The 26,250-nt window shown below is 43.4% G+C and overlaps 2 protein-coding genes across 2 annotated transcripts in view; one reads left to right on the forward strand and one right to left on the reverse strand.

The window, feature by feature from the left end:
- Positions 1–26,250, forward strand: part of SYN3 (synapsin III) — a 191,884-nt gene that overhangs the window by 74,008 nt on the left and 91,626 nt on the right. The window lies entirely within an intron of this gene.
- TIMP3 (TIMP metallopeptidase inhibitor 3) overlaps positions 1–26,250 on the reverse strand; it is a 38,069-nt gene that overhangs the window by 4,889 nt on the left and 6,930 nt on the right. Inside the window, exons 2-4 of the mRNA XM_040559654.1 lie at positions 7,675–7,757; positions 874–985; positions 379–500 (exon numbers count right to left, since the gene is read on the reverse strand). Coding sequence (XP_040415588.1) covers positions 379–500; positions 874–985; positions 7,675–7,757 — 317 coding nt within the window. The remainder of the gene's footprint in view (positions 1–378; positions 501–873; positions 986–7,674; positions 7,758–26,250) is intronic.

Below are 26,250 nucleotides of genomic sequence, written 5' to 3' on the forward strand. Positions count from 1 at the left end.
TTGTGCCATTGCTAGGATGTGAGTTTTAAACTATTCAAATTGTTTGCATGAGAAAAAAAAAAAGCTGTCCCTATCTTGCCAAGACTTTGGTACCTGATTTCAGTCATCTGCAAATGATTTTGCCTGGATTCTAAAAGGCTTCTCCAACCCCAATTAACTCCAACAGAGAATTACAAAGGCATAGACACTGCATCTTTATTTGATTCTCTCTTCTCTGCTATCAACTAAAGCTAAGCTGTTCTGTTTTCCCTGCAAAAACTGTTGTCCTCCATTTTCTTTCCTGGCTGTTCACTGACATCATTGGTATCAGCAGCCAGGGTGAACAGAATTGTAGGGTTCTAATGTCTTAGTACCACCTAACTAGGAAACACAACATACCTTGCATCCACAGCCCAGGTGGTAACGGTGATTGAGTCCTTTACGCTGGGACAGAGTCAGCCGGTCCCACTTCTCATACCAATTGCACAGGCCAGTGTAAACCTTCCCTTCGTACACGCGGCCTTGAAAACAGAGACATGGTCACAAGTTAGCACTTCACAGCTCAAGCGCTTTGCTCGTTTCCTGAGACCACTAATGCTCTCAATATGTTTGGCTTCAGCCGCTGTTCAGCAACTGCTTTCTTTTTTATGAACTGGCTCAGGAATCGCTGGCCAGCAAGATTACAGCACTTCTGCACGTTAGGAGTGTTGTGTCAGCTGTAAGCACCAGCAGCAACATGCAGGTGAGTAATACTGTCAAGCTTGTCTCAACAACAGTGCAAAACTAAGTGAATTGACACCTTCGCAAGAAGCAAGGCTTGGCAACTGCCATATCCTTAGCAGCTGTATGTATAGAATGGACGATGTTTTCATTATGAAGCGCATTGTCTTTTACCTGTAATCAGATACTGGTACTTGTTGACCTCCAGCTTCACTCCACAAAGACTCTCAGATGCTTCTGTGTAGATATACTGAACATGAGGCATTATTTGGAAGCCCCTGTACATCTAGAGAAAGAATAAAAAAGCTTTAAGTCACCTTGAGATAAAAACTTTTCACTTCAATTCTTTACAATCTATATTCCTAGACCGTCATGGCAAGCAGTGAACTTTTAGTGGTTAGGATGAAGGACTGACAGAACTAGCTGGACTCTGAGGGAAGTCCCCCACTGGATCTGCTCCAAGGACAGAATACCCACCTGTAACAAGGCACTGCAACTCCACACAGCAACCACTTTTCCCACTCCCATTAGTTCCAGTGGCATGAAGTGAGCAGTGCACTGACACTGCAAGCTCTGCCAACATCCTGAACATTTTTTTCCTTTACGTAGCTTATAATCAGGGAGAAATTAGTTCAAGTTTGGATTCTTTCTCCTTCATGTGATTTAAACTATTTCTTCTGAACTAAGGGATTTTTCTTTTAAACAATGACCCTATTTTCCAGTGTCGTTGCTATAAGAATTTCAAGCTTTTGGTGCGTGATCTAAGTCATCATCCCAGATGCCTCCTTCTCAAACATCTAGCATGTGCTACTCCTGCTGACCTCAGCAAGGATTTAACGTTTCACTAACTAAATGAAAGCAGAAACAGAATTCTACCCCACCTCCTAAAATTAGCCTGGTACTGATGGGTGCCATAAAGAAAATATCATGTATACATAATTCCGCTATGCTTCTTCCCCTTTTTCATAACCTTTAAGCGGAAGCCAAGATACAATTCAATTTAATTGAAATATGAACTCACAGATATACTGGCAGTTGGAACCAATCAAGAATTAGCATGTCTCTCTATCTGAATTGACTTTACTGCTGCAATTTATGGAAACTCATACATGCTTTGAAGTCTGTGCACAACAAAGAAACAGCCATTGCATGTGTACATTGGACACAATAAAACATATCCTATTTTTGAAACACTGAGGATGATTTTCCTCCAAATCTCATCTTTCAAATTTGGTTATCATTTCAAATTATTTGGTCTCTTTTTACCCATGAACTCTATGAAATGCCAACTTCTAAAAGTGGAAAAAAAAAAGATTCTTTTAAGAAAACAATAGGGGGCTGAGAGAATCACTGTTTCATATCATTTCCCAGCCTATACTTCTCTCTATCAGCTTTACTGATAAAGAACACATTCATATTCATTTTGACTATTAATAAGGTGAGGCATGAAAGGAAAAAAAAAGTCCTAGAAAGTCGCAGAGCTATAGATTCCTGCTGCTGTGTCACCTAAGTGGTAGTAGTTTCCTCCATGATGTATTCTGTTCCTTGAAGTCCCCTATTACCCTATTACCCCAAGGTACGCATCCCCACTTGCTCGTCTTTCACTATCCACCCCCACTCCCCCACCTAGAAAACAACAATCCTTTTTCTTCCACAGAATTCATCAGTGCTATTTTTTCTGGTGTTAGCAGCCTGCTTCAAACCTCTATGAATTCAGTGAACAGATGTCTGTTGATTTAATGGATTTTATACTAGACCCAGATACTGCATATAAAAACAAAATACTACTAATTTTTCTATGCACAGATGTCCAACCACCTTCTGGGCATCCAGGGAGTGCCTGTAAGTTTTTTTTTCCATCCTTAGTGACATTACCCTAATCAGCATGTTATGCAGTTATCACAGTTCAGTAACAGTACTGCTGCGTACAGTAAAAGACATTCCAGAGGGTTTGTATTTTCCAGCCTTCCCTCTACACCCTGCAAATATGCAAGGAAAGCATTTTTTTAAATTAATCATGATCTGTGAGCTTCTGTTGACACAGTATGTTTGGAATAAAGCATTATGTCCTTAAGTGAGCAAAGTCTTACGCTGAATATGGAAGAACTGAACCTTGCCTCATCTCTACTTTATTCCTGCAATTTTGTTGGTATGGGATGACCTACTCAGATTTTCCAGTTACCCTCAAAACAGTTGAAGATCTAGATTCTGGCACAGGCATCCTATGCGTCCTTGGATGAGTTATTTAGCCTTCAGTGCACTTCCATTGCTCATCTGCAAAACAGCTCTGCCTTGCCTCACAAGGGTACTGTGAGGAAACACACTGACTAAAGACCATGTGTTTAGACCCCTCTCCAGTGGGTGTTACAGCAAGAAGCTATGATAGCAGTATCTAAGCAGATAAGACTAGCTAAGATAACAGCTGGGTCTGCCCAGCCTCTCCAGCCAGTGCATTATCTACACTACAGAGGGCTGGATGCTGTGCACGTGCAACATCAGTGATCGGTCATTCAGAGCGCTAAGCTCCAGGTAGTGTAGGACTAAATAAGCATCTGTGCTACGATGTTTACACATGCACAAGCATGCTTTGAGCCCATGATCCCCCCTGCAGAAAGGGCCTACAATCCAGGTAAATCATTCCTCTGAGGAGCTGCCCAGGTCCTTTCTACAGGACCCTTGCATCTTTCTACGTAACTCCTTGCCTCTAAGGTAATGCTGAACTGGGATCTGTTTTCCATTTAATTTCCTGTTCACACTCCCATGGGGACAGTACTGGCATGGTTGCTGAAGGAAGCATGCTCAGCCCCTCAAAAAGCCCTTCAGCTCTACCCCAGTGACCTTCAGCAGTGCCAGCAGCTGCCATGTTCATTGGCCCAGGGTTGGGGCCAGACAGGGCCCTCATCCTCTGATGACTCAAGAAAACTCACTACGACCTTGGTCCTCAGGAAGAAAATGGAAATTTGACAATCTTCTACAGATGCCTCCTTTCAAAACAAATAAAGCATGTTTGGGGGACACACAACACATCCTGTAAGGGCTATTGGACCAGTCAGAAGAAGCCCAACCATAAAGCTAGCCTCTCTCCTAACTGCTACCCTTGGAGTCCTCCTGTGGCCACAAATGTGTATTTTTGGAAACATAATGACAGGGAACCAAGTATTAGCAAGAGTCACGTGCTGTTGCCTGCTAGTGCTGCTCTATTTCCAGCTGTGTCAGCATTCCCCTTCACAGCCCCCCTGCTGCCTCAGAAACGCACGTGCAAATACTGTAGTGGTTCCTGCTGCATGAGTAACTTCTCCCTGTGACACGATGTTCCTCCCTCCATCCCTCCCATGCAAGGTCACACCAGATGCCATGGCTTCCAGTCATCTTGCCTAACTTCAGCTCCTTAAAATGTAGGTGTTTCATGTGAAGTAGACATCCCTCTCTTGTCAAATGCCAAGGAAAGGCAATTCCATAACAACTCAGCCCACCCTAAAAAAAAAAAAACAACTCTACAACTATTAGGCTGAATTACACTTTGGTGGGTCCTATCCCTCTCCATTGACAATCAAGAGAGCAGGGAAGACTCAACACCTCATTTTAGTCTGTCTAAAATTAAACTTTAATCCCACCCTACTTCTTTCCTCTTGTGCCTATCAGGTTTCACCCCTTTAAGGCTCACCCCTAAAGACTCCCTTTACAGACTAGCAACAAACCAAAGAAAGCCTCCTTGCTTTTGGCAGCCTGTGCTGAGCGTTGCCATGGTCAACCAGGGCTGTGCGTGCACATGGAGCAGAAACATCCTGTCTCCTTGTTTCTCTTGCAGTTGCCTGAAATAGCTTTGGGCCATGCTCAGAGTGCACTGCAGAACACGCATGGGTTAGATCAGTCCTGTGCAGACCTCTGACACACGATCTTGAAATATTCTTAAATTATTTGAGATTTGAAATATTCTTAAATTATTCTTAAATTATTTGAGAAGGCAACAAGGGGAGTACTTGAAAAAGCACAAGGCCTTTTCAGGGCTATGGGCTGACCTTATGCTCTTACCTAGGCCCCAATCTATTTTAGTTATGAAATTCAGCAGTAAGTTCAGCAGTGTAAGCAAGAGCAAGAATCGGCCACGGCAAGCTCAAGGAGCCCACGGAAGAAATACAGAGATAGTTTGTTGCCTTTTAAGGCTCTCAATGCTCTTCAAAGGCAATTCAGTGCATGCTGCTAGACTAAAAGGCATGTTTATTTTTCATCCGCAGGTGCAGGCGGGTTTATAGGTGGCCAAAAAACACTGACATGTTAGTTTTATCTTCAGAGTTGTTCCCATGCAGCTGTGCAGAGCCATAGTTTTCTTTTCAGCAGGAGGACAGTCAGCTATCACTGGGGTGAGCAAGGGAAAGATGTGCTGTGTCACTCTGAGCTCCCCCACTGCACGAAGCCGAATCTCTCTTTATGCTGAATCCCCCAAGCTCAGCAGAAAGGCAGCAGGGTTTCAGAGAAGGCACTTTGTTTGTTTGTTTATCAGGAACTATGTCCCTGGGACATTACAGCTCCACTGAGCACTTCCACTGCTTCAGGTTCCTTACTGCCAAAGGTCACGGTTAAATGTGCAATGCAACATCTCACCAACCCACCATTTACGTGGTAGAACACCACATGCCAGCAGAGGCAGTCTGACCAACATACGATCTCCCCTTTAAAATCACTCTTGCCTTTGCTGGACATGTAGCTTTCCAACAAAATGCTGTGGGACATCTCCTGAAAAAAAGGCAATTGTTCTCTTGTGGTCTTGGCGTGAGGAATTTATGGATTACTGCAGTCTCTGCTGTAAACACTCTGGGCCTGTGCTGCAGACTAACTCAAGGAAAACAGCCAGGACAGGCTCCGATGTCTTCTTTAAAGATTGACACTATGGTGTCCGGTGACAGGAGAGTGGTTGCTGCTCCATGCAACATGGTCACCTTGCCTCAGCTTGTGCTCTTCCCCTTGCCAACAGACACAGAGAAGCCTTTTTTTTTTTTTTTAAGCTCAACTCATAACAGTGACAGTGTTTCATCCTCTGACAACCTTTTAATCAGGTTCACAGGAATGTCAGCATGCCTCTTCCCAGGGTCAACTCCATTACACAAAGATGGACCACCTTTCTTGTTCTGGCAGTGGAACATCAACCATTTGGGTTGAATTCTGAGGGAGCTGTAAGTTCTGCTAGTGCTAGACCAATATCTGATGACAGATTACGCATTTTTCTGGGAAATAAGCACTTGAAGTCATTCAGTTCCTGAGCCATATTTGTTTCCCTTCTCTCATTTGCATGCTTGGCTGTCTGATATCATGAATGTCATCTGACCTTCAGAGAGCTGGAGAGTGCTGTGCTGACCTTGTTCCTTAGACAAAAATGGAAGGAAAATCGGGGGTTCTTGCTGGGTCTGGAGGAAAAGCTATTTCGTTCACTCCCCTGCACAGCAAGTGCTTTACATCTGAAATCTCTGTGCTTAGGCAGAGGAGCAGTAATATAACACAGGATAATAGTTCACTTTGAGGGCTACTGTTATTCTAGATCATCACTGCACCCTGTCCATTAGCCCTATGTTAGAAACGAAGCACCAAACTGAGCAGGAGGGAAAGGAGGGGTCCTGGACAGATGGAGATGAAATCAAGAAAAGAATAATAGACGAAGCCATTGCAGCCTGTTGATGCTGAGTAGTATTGTGAAGTACACCAGCTGGACAGTGACAAAGCTGAACAAGAGCAGCACAGAGTGCTCCAAGCCTGGTGAAGCCAGGGACAGCTGTCAAAAAAATGGAGTGGCAGCATTGTTGTGCTGCTCCTGACATAACCCATTGGTTTTCTTTTTTTAAACAAATACAAGTTAATGAAATCTATATTTCCTTTTGAATCTTAAAAAGATTTTTTTTAAGATAAAGGAAATTAGTAAGTCCAGCACCTCTCTTATGCAAAGTGGAAGCATTCCACTCTAGTGGGAGAGCCATGCCAGGACCAGATTTGGCCACGTGTGCGGTTTTGCGATAGTTTATGAAACAGGCTTTGCCTCTCCTCCTCCCAGCTTTGTTGCTTAGCTATAAACTGCCTTATAAAGAGAGTTACTGTTATGAGGCAAGCAACTGTTTTTTTTCTGAACCTTTACTTTGTCTAATATGTTTCAGATTTCTTCAGTGTCTGCCAAGCTTTTCCATTCCCTTTCCTTTTTTTTTTTTCCAAGACATAAACCAGTCTTATGACTGGAATTGCATAGCCAAGAAAAACAACGTAGGGCTGATTTTTAGCATTACATAACAAGGGGGCAGTTCAAGAAAACGTCCAAAGCAGCAGGTTGAATGCAGTTTGTACACCAAAGAAATCAGGGCTCTGAAGAGAAGCATTAGAGAAACCAAGAACTAGGGTAGGAGACCTACCTCTTTTCACCCAAAGAGTCAATAGTTCATAGCTCTTCCAACCTGATGATCTCTGAAAGCTACAGTGTTTGCTTTAGCTTTTTATAAAAATCTTTACTATATGAGTTTCCTTTGTTCCGTATGTGGAAAAAATGCTATCATGCTAACTGGTGGTCACAAGGAGTGCAAGGCAAGAAGAGATGAAAGAACACCTTCCCAAGGCTGGCAGACGCCCCAGCACCACATCTTGAACTTAACGAAAGCACTGCATGGAAAAACTTGGATTTCCATAGCCTAACACTGTGTATGTTGAACATAAGCATGACTCCAGTACCTAGAGTGGCCCATTTGTCATCCTCTACTACCAGAAACGTTAAAAATAAAGGAGGAATTCAGGTATTCAGCACTGTATGTCAGGATGGCCTCTTCCTGCTCCTTTCCACTCTCCAGACAAATTTCTACCAATTGCTGGTTACCTTCCATTCTCACTGACCAAAAGCAAAGTTGAGGTGCTCTTATTTTAAATATGCAATCTTTGTATGTTATTACATGTTAACTAGAATCATTATCGTATCTGAAAATCTACGTGAAAAGTCTGCAAACATACCTTCATCTGCTTGACTGTGTATCGCATTGTTCCGAATGGTCCATCTTTCATGAGCTTCTTCCCCACAACTTTAGCTCGGATCACTGTCATGAGAGAGTAAAATACAACAAATTATAAATAACTTTACATTGAGATACAAAAACCCTCACAAGATTTAGGCTAGACCCTCCACTTCAAAAAAGCCACTTAGGTAACTTACTCTGGAAAATAAAACTCCAGGCCAACCTTCCTCTCAATTTGTTCTAAAAATCTCACACAACAGAGGCATGTAAAATGTGATGCCAAAGAAAGTATTTATTTAGAGGAAATCCAGTTATTTGTGAATACTAAGAACAGGCATTATTTGTGTTGAAACCCCACTGAAACCTGACAAACAGACTACGGCTGGGACCAAGGCAAGGCAAAATCTTTGCACCAAGCCAGTGGGATGTAATTTGTATTGAATGCCTTAAGTCTCAACATGAAGAACGATGTTCCACAAGGCACTACTTTTAAACTGCAATATCAGTGCCCCATGCAGCTTCTGTTTCCCAATAACCACAAGAGCACACTGGAATGTCCCATATCTGGTGCTTCACTACAGCAGCCAGCTTTGAGATACCACAGCTCCCAACAAACAGCCCCCTTGAACAAATGACAACCACGTTAAAACAGATTGTTCAGCAACCAGCAAGTCCACAGCAAAAGCAGCCAGGCCAGTCAGAAGACGCCTGGAGGACAAACTAGAGCTGATCACATGTTGAATCCAACCTGACACCAGTATCTCCACTGTGCTACAGATGCACCACAGCAACACCAATTGAGACTCAGCCATCACAGATAAGGACCTTGAGGTGTCTCAAATGAATCTAGCAGGTAGTTTACAGCCAGCGCTTCATGAAGAGTTTTCCTGCTCTTGTATTTTTCATGTATTCTACAAGAATTACTGTTTTATATAACCTCTTCTTCTTCCAAAAAAAAAAAAAAGATCTACAATCACCTGCTTATCTCAGTAGGAAAGCAAAGCTTAGCAACAGCACAAGAATTATTCAGCTAAAGCTCACTACTCTAGAACAATCATATCACATTATAAAAGCACCAAAAGTGGCTTTTTACAAGGGCTTAAGAAAGTGAGATTTGACAAGACCAGTCCTGAGAGGTATAAGGATTGCCATTAGAAAACCCTGTACCCCAAAAGCCACTTAAACAAACAAAAAAAGGAAGTCAAAATTCCACTAATCAAGAAAAATGAAGACAAACTCACTCTGCTCCAATTTGTATTCTGTGCCTCAGCCAGATTTCTCAAATAAACTTTAAACTTTGTAAGACAGTCCTGCTGGCTTTGATTCAAAGGTCCAACAAAAACTTCTGTTTATTGTCAAAATTCTTTCTTAATTTTTTTCAAACTTCTATTATCCAATGGCAGTAAAGCATATGATTTGTACAATTTTATTGATTCCACTATTTAACAACTTGCTCAGACTTCAATTTACTCCCTTCTTCAAAATTTCATAGCTGCACTGAAGCATGTTCTTCAGGACAGTAAATATGTTTAAAAAAGATTCTTCTTTTTGTTGCCTGCAGCCACCGCCACTAGCAAAGCTACAGAAACCAGACCACTTAAGAGTCAATGAAAAAGAACACAATTTCTTTAAAGCTTTGTGAATTCCAGGGCACTTCACTAATAATGGAGTCCATAGCAAGGGTGTCAAAGGTCTTACCTTCATCTGTGGCATATCTGACATACTGAAATTAAAAAAACTGGTGTTTGCCTGACACATCTGAAATCAGCAATGGAATCTTGTAACTAATTGACAATGACAACAAATATACTAAAAAGCAATTTTGCAAAACACTAGGGTTTTCAAACCAGAACATGATTAGCATCAAAGATGACAATCACGTTCCCAGTCACTGACAAAACACCTAGAAATCCATTTTCTTCATGAACTTAGCTGCTAGCTTGGCAGCCCTTTAACTGCCTGGTTAAAGTAAAGCAGCCACTTCAGAATGAAGGCAGCTTTGATTTATAGACTAATCAGCAGCTTCACCAAAGGACCAGAGATTCGAACTATGCATCTTCACCTGCACATAACAGCATCCCAGTTTCAGCTAATGCCACCCTTGCAGACAGGTGGAAGGATCTGTGACTAGACTAAGAAATCCCTGTCTCTTCAGATTATTACTCCCCAGCAAGGTTAGTAAATAGAACCTTAGTGTGGGCTATCGCTTCAAGCTTTTAAGTAAATGGGTCAAGCCCTCTATATCTCAGAGCTGTTGCCTTTATCATCCAAATGATAAACTTTCTAAGTAAGTTCCTTCCTCTACCAAAACGCCTGGAAGCAACAAGGAACCCACCCTGCATCATTTTTCCCCTATTAAAGGAAAAGTCAGCCAAGGAGCAAAGGATGCTCCAGCTTAAGCCTACTCGCTGTATTTCGTGAGGCTGAATTCCTGCCCCTTACGGATCAGACACATCTGGGTAAATGGAGAGAAATGCTGGCCAGACAGGACTGCCCAGAGCTCCCAGCTGCAGATTTGCAGCCACGTGTCTCCCAGTTCCCATCTTTGCGCGTTCAGACTGCTGTTCACCAGTTACACTGCTGGGCCACTCTTCGCACCTGGTCAAAGGACATTGCTCCTAACTCAGCAGGGGCCATGCATACTTGCCAAAGGACTTGTTCACTCTCTGCAAAGCATTGGAAACTCACAGTATTTCTGCTGCAAGTTTAGTCCCTGCTACACTGAAGAAATCAACTCTTTACTTCTGGGGACTCCTATTGTTTCAACAGAATAAGACACAAGGTGCTGTGACTGCTCCCCTGAACTCCTTCCTTCTCCCTGAAGCTCTATTACAGTCCTGCTGTTACTGATGGGAAACTTTATCCCACACAAGTGGTCACCAAAATAGCTGCATATTTTTAAACCACAATTCCTTTGATGTACTGCCTATAAAAATACTCTGAGATGAATGTTTCTCAGTACTTTGGGGTTTCAGGTCAGGTCACTTTGTGGGACTGGAGCAGTTGGCAAGGTCTCACGAGTGATTTGTAATTATTTATGAAAAGTTAAATTAGATGGGGATATAAATCTTGATAAGATAAGCGTGGCAGCCATACTGTGATTCAAAGAGGAGAAACCATACAAGCTGCTTCTCCATAGTTGACACAATTTTAAAAATGTGGGGGAGAATGAACAGAGAGAAAGAAAACCAGATATTTAGTTGATATTCTAAAAAACTGTCATGAAAGTTACAACCTGCTCTGGTTGAGGATTCAAGAAATACATCTAACAATGTATCACAAATAGCCAATGTATTTATCTTTTTTTCCCTCCTTTTAAATGAGAGCTGACTTAATGCTTCAGAAAAACAGAGATGGCTCAGATTTGCCACTGGACTAGTGTAGTGCAAACAGCTCATAGTTTGTATTTCACTTGCATCTATATCATGGTTGAAGCTCTCTACGTGTGCATGTATACACAAAACACACACAAAAATCACCTAAATACTTATCCAAATGACACTGGATAAGGCAAACAAATGAGAATGGGTACAGGATAAAAAGGCCCTATGTGCGCTTTTACTTGTCCAAATGCACACCCATCCAAATCCACTCAAAGGTTGCTTAACTTTATGCCTTACTTTGGCCATTTTCTCAAGGATTCATAGGAAGAATAGGTCTAAAGGTAAGAACACCAGCTTCACAGCTGAGATAGAGGAGGGTGGGGTTTTTTTGTGAAGAATTGGACAATGACTGATGTGAGGGGAGTGGACTCGTGCAAAATTAAGACAAACATTTGCCAGGTTGAGGAAACAATATGGTGAAAAGACTTGTATTTACAAAATCATTTCATCCAGGCACCCACCAGCTACCACACATGTAGCAGCAGCAGCTTAGCAGTTCTTTTTCCCCCAAGTGAAAAGCAAAGGCACCAACTCTCTTTCCATCCAAGCCTGTGTCCTTTATCGGGGTTAGCCACTAGATGGTGACACTACCACAAATCTCACCTTCCATCAACAAGAGGGCAGTGGTATGTGTGGAAGCTCACACCACGAATCCCAGTTGTACATCCAACCACACCAAGAGAACCAGATGCTTTCTCTCAAGCTGGCTGGTTGTCATCCATGAACAGCAGCTTTAAGTGCAGGCATACAGCCTTTAGAGACCAGGATTTGCTCCAAACCCATCTCCCTTGTGACCAATTATCATGAAAAGCTCAGGAGAGAAACATCTGCTACGATCTTGTTATTGTTTCATGGATTTCTTTTACTGGTGTGCAATATGAGTATTTTGAAGTGAGAATTTTGGCTGAGATGTACGTTCATTGCACTTAAGTAAATTAAGGATCTGGAGGATTCTTGCTGCGTACTAATGAAGACATAGGGGAGAAGTTATTCTCCCTGCCCATTCTTCAACATTGACTACGGCCTGAGGCCACTGGCTACGGCAGGAGCTGGACTGCAAAACCAACCCCAACAGAATGGGGTACTTGGAAACGCCACCTCAACACTCAGTGTGGGACATGCCAAGGAGGAAGGCTGCCATTTTACCCATCCAAGGACCCGTGCCCACTCCCAAGAGCAAGTTCCTGAGAACTTTTCCCCAAGCTTACTAGCAGCTCTCCCACTTGTCACGTCTCACAAGAGCTCCTTACAGCGCTGTACAAGCTGCAGGGCTTACATCATGCGGGGCTAGGGCAGGGGGTGTGTTTAAGACTTCCAAGCACACCTAGCACCCTACTGAGGTATCAGTCAGCTGGCCAAGGCAGGATGCTCTCACACACAGATTTGCCAGCATTGTGGAAATACTGCTGGTGCTGCTTAAAGGATAGAATTGCTCTGTTTGTCTCGTGCTCTCCCTCTCTCACACAAGCTCTGTTCCTTTTCCCACACCCCAGCTGATCTGTTAGCAATCATTACCAACACTCTTGGCCTCCCTAATAACAGAGGGCCATAACTACAAGTGGATTGTGTCCTTTAGACTGGAAGTCTGGCCCAGCTGTATGCAGCCTCTTGGGGACCTGTTAAATTGCCTGGTGGTTGCAGGGTTGCATGAGAAGCCAGCGGGTGGGGCTGCCTCTGGAAGAGGGACAGGAAAACACCCGCTCACCCGTTCCTCCACTTTTATGGCAAAGCAGAACGGAGGGGGAAATGCTGATGCCAGCAGGAGGTCACGAAAGGGCAAAAAACAGATACAAGTCCCCAGTCTGTCTGATATGTCTGTACTGAAAGTCGCATCCTCCCATGTAACCAAAAGAGAATTCTTTTACAAATCAGAGTATTGAATTTGAAGGCTTCTTGCAAAGACCAAGAATGATGAAAAGATACAACAGAGGAGCTTTCTCTTGCCTTGTTCCACCATGACCTCCAGCCAAAGCCACAAGAGCAATGAAAGCCTCTTTCGCTTTGTCTCGGAACACGCCAAGGGCAGCAGTGCTGCTGGAAAGCATCACTGGAGCAGCTCATCACAAAACCAAAAAAAGAGGTAGTGAAGTAAGCAGTTTGCTGCTGGCTGCCTTCCTCTCATACCCCTCACCAACTAGTTCCCAATTAGCTTACTCAACTGACAGCCCAAATCTTGACCTTTTGGCTTTTCATCACACTCTGAGGAACGCCGACTGAGAAAGAGCACCCTCTTAATACCAACCGCTTCTACCAGTCAGTCAGAACAAATAATACCACAGTGGAAAGAACTTGTACTTCCTTCAGTAACTACCAAGCTTGCTGGAACATTTTGACTGACATAAATAAAAACAGGAAGGGAAGATACACAGATATCTTTCCCTCCAATTTCTGACCAGAACTATTGGCCTTCAAACCACTTTTGGCCTTTGTCCTACAGATCAGAAAACTGTCCCTAACTGTGGCACTGCAAGGCTATTTGAAGCCCACCCCAAAAAGCAGAAGGCAATTGAATGGCTTCACCCAGGCCCAAGTTCTACCTGAACTAACTGATCATAATTGCAGTTGCTAAATAGTAAGCAGGTTTTGTATTCCTTTCTATTTTGCAGCTTTACTAGCCACTGAGAGCCTGTTCACACAACACAATGAATTGCCTTGCTTCCAACACCACAAAACAGGTGTGATACACTCTTTCACACAAGATTGATTGCATCAGACCTCCCATCACTTCAAAAAAAAAAGCTATAAACTGCTCTAGAAGGGTTTTCCCTATGTGGGAGAAGGCTAATCCTCCCAACAAGACCACAAATTAAAGATGCTAGGTTGCATGAAACAAGCAGAATTTCGGTTGTGCTTGGCATTTCTCCTGTAGCTTATTAACTGGGTACAAATTCTGAGGTGGCATCTTTTTTGAGGTAGCAAGCATTTTACTCCCTCTCTGTATTGTGCATCTCACCATATGGAAGCCCAAGCAGTACTGCCTTGGAAATACATCGTGAACAGAAAGAAAGGAGAGTCTTAAACAAGAAACTGCAAATTATCTTCTAGGTATTTAATTCTGGTTCCTATACGTGATTTGGTTGATGACTCCTCAGCTGCCCAGCACTGCCCCTACACCCAACTCCTCCTGTCAGCTCCCTTGCTTTCCCATCATACACGGGTAGACTGTTTTGAGGACAGAGAAAAGACTGACAGGAGGAGGAAGAGAAGAGGGATCTAAAATGTGTTTCCACCCATTTACAAGAACAATCCTTAAAATCTATGTGTAGATGGTACATTTTGTGCCAAGCAAAACCAGCTTTAGGAAATACCTCTTGCTAAAACACAGAGAAGCTAAAGGCAGAAAAAAAAAAAATCTGTTGTTACTAGCTATTACTACCTACTGAGTTCAGGAAAGCCAGGCAGGACCAAGAGATTAGCTAGAACAGGCAGAGCATGGCTAGTTGAGTCATAAGAATTACATGCATCACTAAGTTAAACTCACAGCCTGCGTCAACAACACATTCTAGGTTTGCTACAGAAGTAAGCAAACAGAGCTGCTGCAGGCTGCAGAATGAGCGTGCCTACAGCTTTCAGGATCTTCTGGCAAAATATAGAGGAACCAAAGCCACTCCTGTAAACTAGCCATTTCTGTCTCCTTTTTGGCAGGCTTTTTTTTTTTTTCCACCTAAATATTTAACTAGTTACTGACAGATGAATTCAGTCTAGAGGCAAAAGGCAGTAGTCAAGTATCAGAACAAAGGAAGAGCAATGGGAGTGGAAGAAGCAGGAGTGCCCGACAAACAGAGTGCAGCAGAGCAGCACCTTCACTTCTCTTTAAGGGATGTTCTCCCAACAGTGCACTTTGCCTCATTTTGTGTCACTGACAACTAGCAAAGAAAGAACTGCTTTTGGCCAAGGTTGGCAGTGTTGAAAGGAAACTAACAAAATGCAAAAGCACTTCCAGAGCCAGCTTACAACAATGGATAGAAATAATATGCATGTGACTCAAAGCTGATCAGGTAATGACTCACTCAGGCACCTTTTCCCTTTTCTTTTTGGTCTACATAAGACTTCAAGAGTAAGATTTAACTCAGTCCTCACTTCTGGATCAAATACTTGGAGACAAAGTACATACAGGACAAGGGGAAGCCAGGCTGAGACAAGTAAGGCTCTGGTTTCTCACAGCTCTTTGGAAGCGTTTGAAGGAGCCACAGCTCTTAGTGTTCCACTCGGAGAATATGGCAGGGCTGAGGTGAGACCAATTAGGGGCAAATGGAAACCACATGCGATCTTAATGAAACAAGGAATTGGAGTGCATGGCTTACTGCTGCAGGAGCATTTACTGCCTGAAAGGAATGTGCATCTGGCATTGATCGTTTCCCAACCCATCAAGTGAGCTGTAACATGGAAAGCAAATTGGAGCACATGAAGAGAGATGAATTGCCTGAAGAAGTACCGTTAGGGGAACAACCTTTGCAAGGAGAAAATGTGTCCTCTGGCTGTGATTTAGTGATATGGTTGCAAGTGAGGCTGATCAGGCATTTCCACAGATCACGATAGGAGAAGAAACTACAAGTGCAAGTGTTAGAGTGACTAAAATGGACTGTGTGGTACTTTAAAGAACCTAGGATCACAGAAAACCCGTTCTGAGTTACGTGGAGCAGACTCTTACTCCCTGAAGGTCATGGGCACCGCTTAAAGAATAAAGTACTCCTGACCATAAGCAAGGGCAACAGAGAGTCCTCAAATGCAATGCCTGTTTCTGAAGGTGAATGATGTTGTTCTTATGTGTACCTCAAACAGGTAGACAGTGAGGAGATTTGAAGCTGAAGAGACAGTGCAGATACACCCCTTTTTCCCATTTTTTTTCTTTTTGACTGCAATTTTTTTTTGAAGAAGTTTCAATTCTGCTGGGAAAGAAAAGTCCTCAGTCTGCAAAGCTGTAGATAAGTTGCTCTACTGGGATACGGTTGTTCCTTTTGCAAGCTGTCGTGTTGCAGTTTGATATCCGGTTCTGAGAACAAAACTGCTATCTTCACCAAGCAGTCAAGAGGCTGCTCAACAGACATCAGAAGGCAACAGAGGGGGGAAAACGATGCTCTCATCCAGCACTCAACTGTATATACAGTGAATGTCCAAGGCTTGCACCTGGTAGATGCTACCTTGCTTTTTGTTTAACAGTGAGACCTCTCTAAAGCCAGATATATAGAACTGGCGTGTCTTTGCTTCTTTAGCGTTAAGTCTCCTTTCTTTGATATGTGAAGTTAACAAGCTCAATCGCTGTATTTTTCACGGAGGCAGAAGAAAATTCTTGAGTCAAATCTGCCTATTTATTAGTCTTCCTTAACACACCATGTTATCCACGAATGCACTGGGAGCTCTCATCCGAATGGGCCAACAGGAAGAAGAGGAAGAAGAGTCCTGCAAAGAAGACCTTCCGAAAGCAGTTTTCTTCTGCGCATGAGAAATGGAGCGGCTCTGACAGCATACGTAAACCTTTCAAAATGGGGAGTATCAAAAGCCACAGGCCTGGACACTCCCAGCCTCAGCGACTTACTTCAGAGGAGTCCTTCCTTCAGCACCTCGCCCGGCCGGGACGGGTGCCAGGGCCCTGCAAGGATGCTGCATGCCACTGATCACTCCATTTTGCACGTAGGAGCTAGGGAGGAAGAACCGTTTGGGAACACATATAGATTTCAAGGGTACCGGGTGGACCTGCCAATTCCTTCCTGCATTGGAAAACTTGCATTGAACTGATAGAGTCAGCAGCTGTCCATGTCAAAGAGGTATACGTATTTAACCAAGTCTGACCTATATGTGCTGCTCTGCTGTTCCTATTTGCACCAGACCTTACAGGACCTAGTATTAAGCCTGCCTGACACTGGAATTAAACCTGCATTCAAGCAATTTCTCCTGTCAGCAGCCAGTACCTTTGCCCACTGTTGTGCTGTAAATTGTTCAGAAGCTGACAGCCTCTGTAGAGTGTCCACTGGATGTGTCCATGACAATTCTGGTTTATCATGACACTTAAGAAATGTATTAATTACCCATTTTATTAAAGTCCATTATCTAACCGCAGTCACTAATATTATGGATTAAATTTCTGAGTTGAGCTACATGAAGAATTCTGCCCTGAAGTCTCAGCACCATTTAAAGACCTAGGGCATAGCTCTCAGGACACCAGCCGGGCAAACTTCACACTGGCCAGCTCACCTGCCTGGCCAGCATCCCATCAAGTACCCCACCCTAACTGTGTGCCTAAACATCAACCTTCAGTTTCAACCATCAGAGGGACATCGAGGGCCAGAGATACTCAGTGATGATTTGATTGGGGAATAAGAATTAAAAAATAAATAAATAAATAGGAGACTGATACGAGAAGCTCATGGAAAGAGGTAATGAGAAGAGTTGAAAGTCTAAGAACATCTGTAAGCAACAAGCTTACAGCAACATGAATAGTAATTATTGCACACTGTATGTCCTCTGGCTTTGAAGGGGCAGGATTTTTTCCCTGTGCACAGACACAGAGCCTGGCAGCAGAAAGGATAGGCAGTCACTGGCCAGCAACCTTTGTTCTTCAAGTAGTTTCCTCAGAAAATCCCTGACTGTCCTACTGACAGACTGGCTAAAGTTGCTCCTTAGAAACCGCGACATAGAGAAACAGTAATTTAGTTCTTTTATTACCCAAACTTTCTTCATCAAAAGGAATTTTCTTCAAAAGTTCACGTTCATGGACAGCCCAAAGGGCCCAATGCAGAATAGATTTCCAGAAGTTACGTGCTACCTTACTACCCTGACACTTATGTACATCCTGGTGTTTCCAGTGAAATAATGCAATACGGCTCTTGGCTAGACTTCTTTAAGCAGAGAACACACTGAATAGTTAGTAGCGCCTGTCCTACCACCAGTCGTTGACTGTGGGGTTTTTGTTTGTTTTTGCACAAATCCAAGAGTGACCCATAGTGGTCTGTTCCTGGTCAGTATTGCTGATTGGTGCTTTTTACGTGGAAATGTTCAAGTCTGACCATACAAACCTGATGGTGGTTTAATTAAAGTTAACACACCAGTCAGTTAGCTCACCTGTACTACTGGAGTTTGAGAGCTTCATGAAGTATTCTTACCAAAATCTTTCATTTAATTTCCAATTCGGGCAAGTTAGGCCTGCATTCTGGTATCAGTTCTTAGGTGTTCTTGTCACTTTTTTTTTTCTTTTTTTTTTTTTAAGAAAGGCAAAATGCTATATACAAGACATGGATGGTTAGTCATTATATTTCAGCAAAGTAATGAGCATGAACTAACCTCCCAGGAGCCAGCTTTGCAGAGCTTGGGTGAAGCTCACACCCAGAACACAGGTGTAAGCAAGTTTAAACATCTTGACAGGGAGGGAACTAATATAAATGTAAGGGGAAATGCCTCATCTCAGTCCTCTGACAGCAAGCAGCATAGCCACAAGCTTGTTTGTTCATTAATGCAGCAAACCCACAGAGAACTACCCATCGCCAAAGGCTAAAACAAGTGAAGGGTGGGTAGACTTGTACTGAAGAGAATCCTCAGCATCCAGAAAAGCTAATGATGAAGCCCAGAGGACTAATGACCTCGAATCCCTCCCGACTTGAGGGGTAGCAAGTAACCTGATCAAAATCACCATCTCCTGCAGGGCTGGCTGTTCCTGTTAAATCATCAGGGATAGGACTGGAAGGAATGTTTCTGGAATGCTTTTTCCTGTCAGGAAATGTGGTTTTACTTAAGTCACAAATTTCTAAGGAAAGCATCAACTTCAGCAAAAATATTTATTTTTCTCCTCAAAAAAATTAAACCTATTTTTATCCTGAGTCAGCATTTCTCTTTGATTTCTCTTGAAGTCTAAATGTTAATGTGACATCTCTTAACCCTTCAAAACATTAGTTTCAGATGCATCAGAATAATCTTTTTTCCTGAAAATTCTGTTCAGAAGACTTTAATATTTTCGTTTTCCCTCCCATTTCATTTTGAATGAATTTCCACCATTTCAAAACTCTCTGTGGAACAGAAATCCCAACCCTCTCCAACACGTGTCCAGATTCCTGTTTCGCTCTGTAAATCAGAGGTGACAACAACAAGCTCTAATGACAGAAGCAAGAGTAACTTCCATTTTCCACCCTCGTTTCTCAAAAGCAGCAAATAACAAATTCCTGCGAATAGGAGCTGCAGGTGCCAGGAACTGGCATCGTTTCAGAAAGTAAACCCGCTCTCCCTTATCTCAAAGGGGATCTAAACCAAAATGAGCACCCAACATGAAAGTCCTTTAATTCAGTGCAACAATAAAAGCCTGACAACACTGCGGACTGTAAACGAATGCAGACATACTAGAGCTGTCTTTAAAAAATGACTTAGGACACCACAAACACGGTAATTTAACCTGCTCCTCAAGTAAAGCTTTGGGCTGCTGAGTGCTTGTTCTTTGAGACTGCAGGCAAGTCAGCTCTAACGAATGCCTTCCTCTTCTCTCTATGCTTTCTAGCCATTTCCAACATTTTGAAGCAGTATTGTTTGATTGCAGGCTGCTTCCTGAAGCTGCTTCCTTCAACTGCCTGCCGAACCCAGTGGGAATCCTGCCTCCAATTTCAGCCGGAGTGGGATCAGGCCCTACATAAGTAGCGGCGGAATCCCCAGACTTAGGAGCTGAACAGCTGCCTCTGCCCTTCCGAAAGAAAAGAGGAAAAGTTATTCCTGCAGCTGTTTTCCCCTAAGTGCCTTCACTCCAAACTGTAACAGGACTGGAGGGAGGGGGAGAAGGGGGAATTTTAATAACCCATTAAAAAGAAGTACGGGCCATTGCGCAGCAGCTCTTTCAGTTCGACTCAAGCAGGGTCACTGCTGCCAGGCTCAGACAGCCCTAAGGGCACGGGAAAAGTCGTCTTCTTGTTTTCACATCTCATTCACTGAGCGGGTAACGAGGGGGAGGGAGGAATCAGCTTTGGGGTTAATTAGCACCATGAACAGACAGCTGCATTGTCATTAGAAGTTCAAGAAGTCATCAGGGTCATCACTGAACCGCAAGATGTACACACACGCACACGAGGCACACGTCGAAGCCTGGAGTTTTAGAAGCCTTGCTTGGCTCTGATTTTCCACTACTCCAAGGGAAACTCTTTGAGTTAAGAACACTGAACTGTTGTGGCTCTGAGGAGAAGCCAGAAGCACAAAGGCACTCCCCCTCTGAATGGTAGCTGTTCATCCCCTTTGGAGCTGCTTAATTTCACACTTAATATACCAACTAAGAATACTTACATGGCTTTTTTCCCCTGAGAAAAATCAGAGGTCTAGCTTACCAAAGTGTAGTTTCAACTCTGCTTCCAATATTCTGCGGGAAAAGCAGAAAAAAAACAGGGTACCGATGCACACAATTTCCTTCCACTGCTTCCTTCCACAAGCAAGGAAACAGAGGAAGTGCAAGTGCATATTAGCAAAACCAGAAATGAGCATGTATAAATAATAATGAAAAGACAAAACCTCCAAAATGACAAGGACTGCTATTAATAAGGTTTGGAGCAGTGCTGGCCTCGGAGTCACAATTTTGCTTAAAAACAAAAACAACACATTATCTAACTATGCAAAACAGCCACGGATTACTTTCTCACTGCAGTTCACAGGAATGTTTTCTGGTAAGGGATGTTAGTGAAAATGCAAGAAGAAAAATAAAAGGATTCCCCTCCCACCTTCCAAAAGGGGTTAGGAAGTAATACCTCAGACCTTGAGTAGTGAAAACATTACTGCTTCTACAGAAAGCAGACTGACATTGCCTGATCCTGTCAGCTGTCACTTTGCTGCCAATACATTCTAAAACCAAACTGGGGCTGAGACTAGTACCACTGAAGTGAAACCTCACAAAAAACATGGTTTTCCTTTTCTGGATGAAAGGAACACAGATCCTGCTTGCTCTTGCTATTATATTGGCAGTGAAGTCTGATATATGTAGCTCATGAGTGTACAGTTCCATTCAGTGCTTATTCTTTGCCAAGGGAAATTACTCTGGGAATATAGAAACCAGATTGGATTTATTTTTTATTTTTTTTAACCATGATAGGTCTGTTGATTCCAGTATATGCTGGTTGTTCACGTTCCCAAATTTCAGTATGTTCAGGACCATACAGCCATTGCAGTAACTCAGGTAGAGATGTTCTCAGGAGGGAAAATATATATATATATAAATAAAATAAAAAGATATAGTCCAAAAATCACACTTCAGAGGAGAAACCACATTCATCAGCATTTCAGTTCTAATTTCCCAAATTAAGATGGCTGTTGGAAGCTCTGATGGATTACATCAATAAAGCAAACCCAACTGGGCTACATAGCTCTCCTTTGGAAACTCCTTGGAGCTCTTCCCTTCCTATCCATGACTCTGAGTATTTTTTGGAACAAAAGCTGACTTTTCACTATTTGACTACGGTGTTAACCTGGTGGGGCTGCCTCAACACACCATTGCGGTAATCTTTCAATAACCACTGTGGTCAATCTTTCTTTGTTGTTCCGCATGTATGTTGGGGAATATATGCTGGAAGGAACCCTGCCGTGTATGGACTTTATGATGGCTTGATGAGCAAATACAGAGCCTGCAGAGAAACGTGACCCCCATCAGGTGTGCCAAGACAACTACCACCCTAGGATGCAGTTCTGTCCATTCTCCTGTCCTTCCATCAAGGAGACAACCTAGCCAGAATGCGTGCAGGCAATGTTGTCAAATTCAGAAGAGGGGAGCTTTGAACAGCACAAAGGACAAAGTTTACGTCAATGGTCCAGGCTGCCATACTGCATAAAAGACAAACAGGAAAAGGTCTCTGTACAATTTCTGAGACAGGAGGAAAAGAAAGACCCAGTGCTTTCCTTTATCCTACCTCTTCCAACAGCTATTAGTTCTGGAGGAAATCGCTACGAGAGGAGGGCATTTAGAAACAAACATGAGATCTAGCACAGACAGGAAGGAACCTATTGGCTTGAAAACTTTCCGGTACTAGTGAAAGCTTTGTTTCCCATCCAGCCAAACACACAGGTGCTGCCTGCTTTTTTTAACCTATGCTGTTCCTTCAACCAATTTAAACATAGCATGGGAAGAAAGGCCAGTAAGAACCTGCTTCCCAATTTGCTGTGCTGTTTTTAAAAGGAAGAGTCAATCTTTTGGAGAGGATGAGTGTCCTTGGGATCAAACGCAATTTGGTCCAACACAGCCTAAGCTCAAATAAAGCTCTTCCCTGCTGCTGGACACCTCAAGATAAGATAGTGTAAATGATAAAATGACCACACGACCTGTCTAAGAAAGGCTCAGCAGTTTCTCCATAACACTGTGAGCAGTCCTCATGATTTCACAGCTAGGGAGTAAATGTGAAAAGCAGATGAGAATGACAAAAAACCCATCAGAGACCACATAATTATCCAATGAGCCATTCATCTGCCAGAGCACAGGCAACCGCGCCCCGCGGAGCACAGAATCCCATGTCTTCAGGGCTCTGAATCATGCAGCTTTAGCTGCCAGTGCCACTCCTGCAGACTCCTGCTAAGTCACACAACAGAGAGGTACAGGGCTCTGCAAACACAAGGACCAATAGCTCTAGCCTTATAGCCCCGTAATTATTTGGTAAGCATCAGGAAACATCTCACAACAAAATATGAATAAATACACGATTCCCATCCTGCAGGCCAAAAAGAAAAACATCAAACCAGAATATGCTGGGAAACTCACATGGAAGGTAGATTTGACATTCATGCTGATAACAAAATAGCTTCTCCAGAGTTAAATTACCAAATGCCTTTGAAGAGTTTTGGAAGGAACTTAAAACTGCAGGGTGTGAATCAATCAATAACTACGAGGAACGAGGATGACGGCCACAGAAGAGACTGTGAGAAAGTCAGACTGTCCCATGTCAGGCTTCTGGGAGGGATATTGATATCAGCATCGGAAGTCCAGACTAGATGGATGGCGCATAGGACTCACGATCACAGGTGCCATCGCAGCATGCTTGTTCAAAAGTGAAGGCACTAAAGGCAAACCTAAAGGGAAGGGTCACTGGCTGTTTGCCACCAGGTCTAGCCAAACTTCTCTTTGAACGGATAATATTCCATTAAAACCTTCCTGTCTTGTGCCACCTAGGAACTCTGTCTGATATTGTGGAATCCGCTATCTCTGTGCTGTTACACAGTGGGGGAAAAGCAGGACAGCTGCTTAATGCTGTTGCAAATACAGTCTGTAGAGAAGATGGAAACAGACTTATTGAAGTCTCCTTTTTATCTTGATCCTCTGAGGAAATAACCAACTAAATCCTTAATCCCCTGACCCCTTGGAGAAAAAAAATAAGAAAAAAGGGACAGGGGCTGCTCTTCAAATTTAGAGAAGTAAAACAAAGGGCTTACGAACTCATCCTGCCCTGATCCCAGCACAATCTTTGCTACTCTGAGTCACCTGCACATGAGCTGCAGCCCGTCTTCCTACACTTCTCTGGGGTTGGGATTTTTGTCCTGTAGGACACTAAGTGAAGGCCCTGTATTTTCTGACTATTGAAGCACTTGCACATGAGGGCTACTTAAGTGTCCCAGAGGACACTTCATTGTTTTATTTCCTGTTGGACTGATCCTCTTCACCAGGGCACTTTAGGTACACGTTACTGCAACTGCTGTACTTTTCCATGTAGCGTGGTCCCTCAAACAGCATCTCCTGTTCCTTCTCCAACCTCTCTTCCCCACCCTCCCTCCTCCCAAATACCAGAAATTGCTCAGCTTTTAGCTCTGTGCCATATGCAGTTTATTATTTACTGGAGGAAACTGTTCACTTAGAAGCAGGGCTTTGTATCCCAGTCCAGAGGTGAGCACGACAAAGAGGGAGGCCGTTTCAGTCCTGAAGGACTCCCTCCATTTTCCAACAGGAATTCAAAGCGGGGAACCCAGCAGCCCCACACTCGACAAGGGCCGGCCTACATGCTGCTGCGTGCTGCCACCTCAAACCCCTTTAATCTGCAGCGTGTGTGTGCCTCCAGCCCGATGAAAGGCAGGCAGGATATTTATAGCGGTATCAGACGAGGCAGGAAGTAGGAAACCGGGGCGGGTGTTTGGAAAGCGTATAAAGGGCTCGGAAGAGCGTGGCCAGCCTGCAACACCTTCCCCAAGAGGACGCGGGGCTGAAGGAGAAGCATCAGGGGAATAGCTGGTCTTGTACAGACATCCTCCGGCTCTCTCCTCCTCTACCTGTTGCCTCTCCAGCACCAGCTATTTCCTGTCTTTCAAAGTCAAGTGGAAGTTTTCCATTCTGAGGTTTTCCTGTCTTGGTACAAGTAAGCACTTTTTTCCCCCCTCTAAGTATTTTAACTGTTTGGAGACCAAAAACCTGCTTGCTAGGGGAAGAGCTTCCTATTTACAGCTGACACCAGAAATTTGAGAGGGCTGATTAAACCCCAGAGGAGCAAGATTTTTGCTTGTTCATGTATTCACTGAGCATGAGGGATTGAACTTGTTGTTTGAGCAAATGCTCCAGTGCTCTTCTATAGAAAATTAAGAGACTAACATAATGCCAGCAGGCCTCCCTGGGGGCTGCACTGCAGTAACACCCGATATGGAGGGAAACGCTGAGAAAGGGAAACAGATGTTGAAGTCCCAGTGCTGTAATTACAATATAGCACAAGGGAATTAAAATTCATGTCTTTCAGCCCAGGCCAGCAGGAGCTTGGGTCAGTTTGAACACGGCCCTGTGGAATAGAAGTACTCCTGTTTCCAATGCACTGTTGTAGGATTTTTTTTTAAAATGAATCACCAGGGAGCAAGAAATAATAATGTGTTACCTTCACACTGTTGCACCTGGTGCAGCTGTTGCTATCTGTGCAAGTGTTGTGCAAATGCAGTGCAATTTATATCCACTTTGCTGAAGTACCAGTGATCATGCAGGCCAGGAGAAACCCAGTCCTTTACACGTCAAAGTCAAGGAATTAAGAAGGGAAAAATTTATCAGGGTCTTTTTTAATCCTTGGAACCTTTCATATACCATTCTTTACCTCCCATATAAACCAGTTCCAAGTTCTTGAGAAACAGCAGGGCTACAATACCCATCTGTTACTAAAGTGGCTGCATAACTAAGGACAATGATGGATTTTTTATTAGTGTGTATTTTTGTCAGTAACCAATAGGTGCTGCACAATGACAGCTCTGCCATTTGCATGCTCTCCCACCATCCCCTGTCTGCACAGAGTCAGGCTTCTACTTCATGTATATGAAAAGTACTTTTAGACAACATGTTATGTTTGGCTTAATTTTATTTGCCTCTTCTGATGTGGAATCTGCATCATTTTCAAGCTATACTGTATTTTCCTCATAACTCCCCTGGAAGTAAAAAAAAGCAAACCTACATCTTGCACACACAGCCCTGCGATGTGCACTTCTTTAAGGGCTATTTGAAGGAACTTTGCATTCCTCTAAATGGAGGCTTTTCAAAAGCCTAAGCCTTGATCGCCAGTCAGAAACAAACATGCTACAGGCTGTTAGAGAACAATCAGTAGAGAACTGGCTTGTTTTATGGGGGTTGTAGTACCCATCTTTTCACTGAAGCCATAGTACCCATTTCACTTCCCTGGATGGCGCAGATCCACCTTGGGCTTGCCCCAGTTTCAGGTAGGGTGGCCTATCACGTCCCAGCTAATGATTCTTCTTCACCTGACCAGCCTGTATCTAGTTCTCCAGCAATGCTTTTATACACCACCTCTCCCTTCTCCAGTAACCACTCCCTCCTCATACTCCAGGACTACTCTTTGAAGGGTGTTTGCCGCTCCTTTAGCTCCTAAATACCTTTCCCATTACAGGTTTCTGACTGAGCCTATTTCTGTTGTCACCCTCTTCCCCCACCAGCAACAAAGCTGGACTTTTTCAGACCTGAGTCCACTGACACAGACCACCAGTTCTCCACTAGCACAACCAAGACCTTCCCCCCAAGCTGAAAACAGCCTTCCCAAGAACCGCTCTCTGCTGGTTCCCAGTGGATTTCAGACCCCAGGATATCCCACATCAATTCCTTCCTTTCTTCAATAAAAAATGACATTCTACATCTCAGGCAAACCGCTGCTGATATTTGACGAGGTCTGATGATGGTTTTTGCCTATGCATCTCTCTGCTATTTATCTTGTTTTATTGTCTGTATTCTGTTTCTAAGGGCTGAAATTGCCCTTTGGAAAGGTCTTGTATAAACACAAGCAGGAATT

Source organism: Cygnus olor, chromosome 1, assembly GCF_009769625.2.
Source record: "Cygnus olor isolate bCygOlo1 chromosome 1, bCygOlo1.pri.v2, whole genome shotgun sequence".
Classification (NCBI taxonomy): Eukaryota; Metazoa; Chordata; class Aves; order Anseriformes; family Anatidae; genus Cygnus; species Cygnus olor.